The sequence below is a fragment of the Rhagoletis pomonella genome, unplaced genomic scaffold (assembly GCF_013731165.1).
Source record: "Rhagoletis pomonella isolate Grant_MI unplaced genomic scaffold, Rhpom_1.0 Rhpom_scaffold_00002, whole genome shotgun sequence".
NCBI classification, from domain to species: Eukaryota; Metazoa; Arthropoda; class Insecta; order Diptera; family Tephritidae; genus Rhagoletis; species Rhagoletis pomonella.
In genome coordinates, this window is record NW_023458556.1 from 49,172,304 (window position 1) to 49,177,160 (window position 4,857).

A 4,857-nucleotide genomic window follows, 5' to 3' on the forward strand; every position below is an offset into this window, starting at 1 on the left:
GGGATTTCAGAGTTCTCGTTGATATTAATAACTTGAAATGAATGCAGTTATTGAAACTATTTTGTGTATGGTGTACGAAAAAGAAATGTGCGTAATTACATACATAAATGTACAGTTTGCGCCAAAAGTCTACGTAGTTTGCGTTCGCTAATGTTTTATAAGGGTATAGTCGATATTACGAGAAAAATTATATAATAAAACTTTTAGTTTTCGTGCAAACGTCAAGAAATTCAATAAATTTGCATAAAAATTAGCAACCTTTTAATTAGATTTTCTAAAAAGATTTTGAGTATGCAGAGAAAATTCCCAAAAAATTAGCGCAAATTTTTAACAACTTGAAATTTCTCTTCGTTTAATTCAAATTTACTGGGCTACAGATGAGCCCACTCAGGTGATAGTGGCAGTACAAAAGTAAAAAAAAAAACCGTTTTAAATAACCGACTCTTTATCAAAATTAATTGTTTACAGTCATGGATATTCCACATAGCTACATTTTTTGCGTCAGTGCAGCAAAATGTTTTATCGAACGCCAAATTTCCAAATCATGTGACTTATAGTTCCGAAGTTATAGCTGATTCAAAATTTCACGCCTATGGGAGTGCCACGACCCCTTTTCGAGACCCATTTTTTCACCCTATTCCGTTTAGGCTGCAACCAGCTGTCACAGAGGGAGATGTGCCCTGGTTATAGTTTAGGAGCTGGGTTTCCAGGGCCCATATCCTTCCTGTTAAGTTTAGTGACGTAGTACGAAGAGGTTTGTAGACTCTTAGTTAATTAGTTTACTTTCAGCTAGTCGCGTTAAACTCGAAAGGAGAAAATAGTCAAAGATTTAGAGTAGAAATTTTTCAATTAATGAAACTAGTTTACAGTTCTTCTCCTTTTTGACTTGTAAAATAAACATTCCTAAAATAAATATATTTTTTGATTACTTTTCGGTTTTAGTCTTTTTTTAGTGCCTTCTTTTGTCTTTTTGCGATTTCTAATGCCTTTTCTTGCCTTTTTCGCTATTTTATTTTGCCTTTTTTAGGCTTTTAGATCCTAAAAATCCATTCCCTGCTTATAAGCAACCTAGAATTAATTTTAGATTCCTCCAATGAAAGCGAAGGCTCGAATGTAGAATCTGGGGACATTAACAAAGGTGAAATTAAAGCTCAATTGAAGGCCTATCTTAAATAAAAACGAGCTCATCTCGGTGAAAATCCTCTCGATTGGTGGAAAACTAAACTAAAATACGACAAATTGACAGATCTGGCCCGCAAATATTACTTTTTTTGAAATATAATATGCGCCTTTTGAACTCTGACTACTAAATTAAAACACTGTATAGGTTAAGCACTCGTTCAATGTTCTAATAATTTACAAGATTTTTAAGTAATAAAAACGATGCCTTTAGTTGATTATAGCTTTTTTAATGTTATTCCTAACATTCGCATTCGCAGATTCGCATTCCGAAAATTCGCATATATCCGAAACATCCCTAATACTTATGTATATACATATGTATAAATTATTCATATGTATTTTCTTTCTTTTTAAGGTTCATATCGCCGCTGCATGTGGGAGCAATCGAAATTCCTGCCACGCCGTTTAGTGCTACTCAGCTTGTGTGCGAATTTGTTTTGTGAGAATAATCAAGTCGTACAACGTTCCAGGTCTATTTTTGTAGTGGAAAAGATGTCTAGACCCAACGAGTAGATATTCGTAGTTGCACCATTATTCCCTATCTTTCAATTTATGTGATAATACTAATCATTAAATTTTTTCTTATTTCTTTTTAATTTTATCTATCTACTCATATGTCAATCAGCTGTATGGATATACTACCCGAGCAATGCGAGCAAGGTGACGAGGAAGAGCTGATGTATAAACCCTTTCCGGATTGCTGTCCAGTCTATTGCAATCTCAAGCGTCGCATGCAGCGCTTGAAGACAATGCATTATCGGCATCGTAAGCTATTGAATTTTCAACATCAACAAGCACAGTCAGATATCCTATTAGGCAACTATAATGTGGAGGATCTAAGCTTTAGATAAGCCTGAAAGCATTAGAACAATGAGCGTAGCGCATCTTCTAACGTTGCGAAAAGTGATGTGGCTGCCAGTTAAGTTGGCAATGAGTTATGCATGTGTATTTGTTGCTTTATTGGAAGCGCATTTTAATTAAATGCAAGCCAAATAAAAAATAAAAAATCGTATGTAAATACATATGTAGTATGTACATATGAATGCAGTTAAGCGGCATTTTTAAAGTTTATTTTTTGGATTTCAATTGATTCGTATGCGCAAATTGTAACCCAAATAATTAATTGATTACAATCTCAATGGACTCAATTCATTCAATGGCACCTTCGATTTGCTTGAACACCTTATGACTTAATTATCAGTTATCAAAATTTCATATCTACCGAGTGTTTGAGGTGTGCATGCGCGTGTTTGGGCGGCAAATCTTGGTATGCGCAGGCACACAAATTGGCATGGTGTTGGCGCTGGCGCGACGTGCTGCCCACAAATTGAATTTTGGCAGCTAATGCGCATGAATAAATTTTGTTTTTAAATAACAATTACAATGAGAGCATTTACAAAATAATGTGTTCTGCATTCACAGACACAAATGTATCCGCATACATACATATTACATTTACACAGTTGCGTGATAGGAACATATATCGGCGATTTTTTCACTAGTGTCATAACTCAAAAAATCAACGGCTTTAAAGTTTAAAGATGATATGTATGTATGCACGCATTTGAAATAAAATCATTTGGACGCACACCTGTGACACCTGATAAATATCCCAAAAATATTTATTGATGTTTTATTGGACCTTTTGTTTGCTGGACCTGATGCCCTCTACCAACGAGCAACCTAAATTCAGTGGTACTGAACTGAATATCTTATACAGGGTAAAATATATTGGAATTGTTCTGCATTCCAATCTAATTGTAAACTCGACAATGAGGAGCGAGCAAAGATTCTAGGCAACAGATGGAGATTGAATCCAAAGATTGTGTACTGGGTATACTTACGCGCATTGAGTCCGAATCATAATTTCATATGATGCTCTGGTCTGGTGGCCAGCCTTTGCTAAGGTCTACGTCGTTAAAACACTTGGGAAATTCGGAGGCCAGCTGTTGACTCAACGGGTACAATGTGAAACTGCCCAATGTAGGCTCTGAACGTTCTGTTTGTTTAAGTACCTATATGTAGATGTTTTTGTCGAAAATTCCACTGTTGCCAATGCAATGCCATCTTAAATAGATTCTTATCTGATAAAGAAGCGCTGCCAACCGACTATATGTATGTATGTATGTATGTAGCATATAAATACTGGGCCCAGTGAATTGCAGGACAAGTCTGTCTTTACTGACGGATCAAAGGTGAAGTGTGGGTTAGGTGTAGGAATTTTGATTAAGACACTCTATCTGAAACCATCTAGCAACGCGAGGCTTTCCACTGCGTTCGATTAAAAATGAAAAACCACTTTAATCGGAAGATTTTCTCTGATACAAAGCAGGTAGATGAAATTTAGGTGTTGTTCGCTTTCTCAATTAGGTTCGAACTTGTAGAGAACAATAAAAGAGAGTTGACTTCAATTACTAATCACTTCAAAATTACCTGAATATGGGTCCTGGGAAACAAAGGCTTATATGTGAATAGGACAGCAGATGAACGGGTGAGATCTGAACTAAATAAGTTCCACGTGGCCGACGTAGGCGCTTTCCTCAGGGAAATCAAAAGCAAAATCACCGAAATCCAAAACTCGAAAAGTAGGAAGAGGTAGATATATTTGGAATATTTACCTACGATCTACATAAATTCCGTTGACAATGAATAAGGAAAATACCTACAAAATTTACGGTTTCACGCACATTACTTTTAACAGATTCTGCATCAGCTACAATGACCCCGACTCGAAGGAGACAGTTGAAAATCTTATCTGCGAAAGTATGGGACTAACAACACTTGGGCAACCATTTTGCAGAATATTTAAGTGCTGCTTTATCGAACACATGTTATCTGCATAATATCGAAAACGTCTAAATGAAGTTTAAGTGGAAACCAGACATTGAACAAATGGCCCTTAGTCCGTGCACCGATGCAATCATTGGATTATATGCCTTTGTCACCAATGAAGGTCACCACATTTGAGAAGGCTTTTGCTTCTTAAGCAGGGATCACAGGATTTGTGCATTTGTACAGGTTTGTACATTTTGGTAGGTACAGCTCAATAAAACAATCCACTCTGTAACTATCAAAACTGTACAATGTATATGTATATACAGATGTACAAATCGTGTGATCCCGCTTTAGACCGCCAAAATTTTTAAGCAATGGGCCGTATGAATGTAAAGTAAGCAATTGCTTTTTCTTAAAATTTCAGACCTTTTACTCGATTTATTCAAACAAAATAGTAAAAGGTTTCATACAACCCATTGTCGCAAAAGAACTGCTATTTTTGATTAATATAAGTACTCCTAAACACTTGATGTGTCGACTCGATTTTATCGATGCATTGCCGACTATAAATTTTAACTCCAGCTTTTTCTTCCGCAAGCGATAGACCAACCATGGTCAGCCAGAGTCGAAGTTTTTCGATGGGGATGTATGTAAGAATGTCCTGTTTATTGGTAATTTATTTATTTTATACGGGACGCCAAATGTTCTATACTTCTTTTAATGCCCTGTATTTGTCCCTTATTCGGTGTTTCGACGCCTTAACAGCTTATTAAAATGGCAGGCCTATGAACGAGTTTTAAGTGATGTTGGCATATAATAGTAATTTTCTCTAACATACTAACTGTGTATGAAAAAAAAGCGTAACACCGTCAACAAAAAAAAAATTCCAAAAATTAATGG

The 4,857-nt window shown here is 35.9% G+C and overlaps 1 protein-coding gene across 1 annotated transcript; it reads left to right on the forward strand.

Annotated features, from left to right (window-relative positions):
• Positions 1-1,537: 1,537 nt before the first annotated feature.
• Positions 1,538-2,194, forward strand: LOC118733760 (uncharacterized protein CG1552-like; the record flags this gene model as incomplete). The annotated part of the gene is given in 2 exon segments (XM_036463296.1): positions 1,538-1,691; positions 1,808-2,194. Coding segments are annotated over 2 exon segments (380 nt in total), but the record flags the coding sequence as incomplete, so codon positions are not given.
• Positions 2,195-4,857: the final 2,663 nt, after the last annotated feature.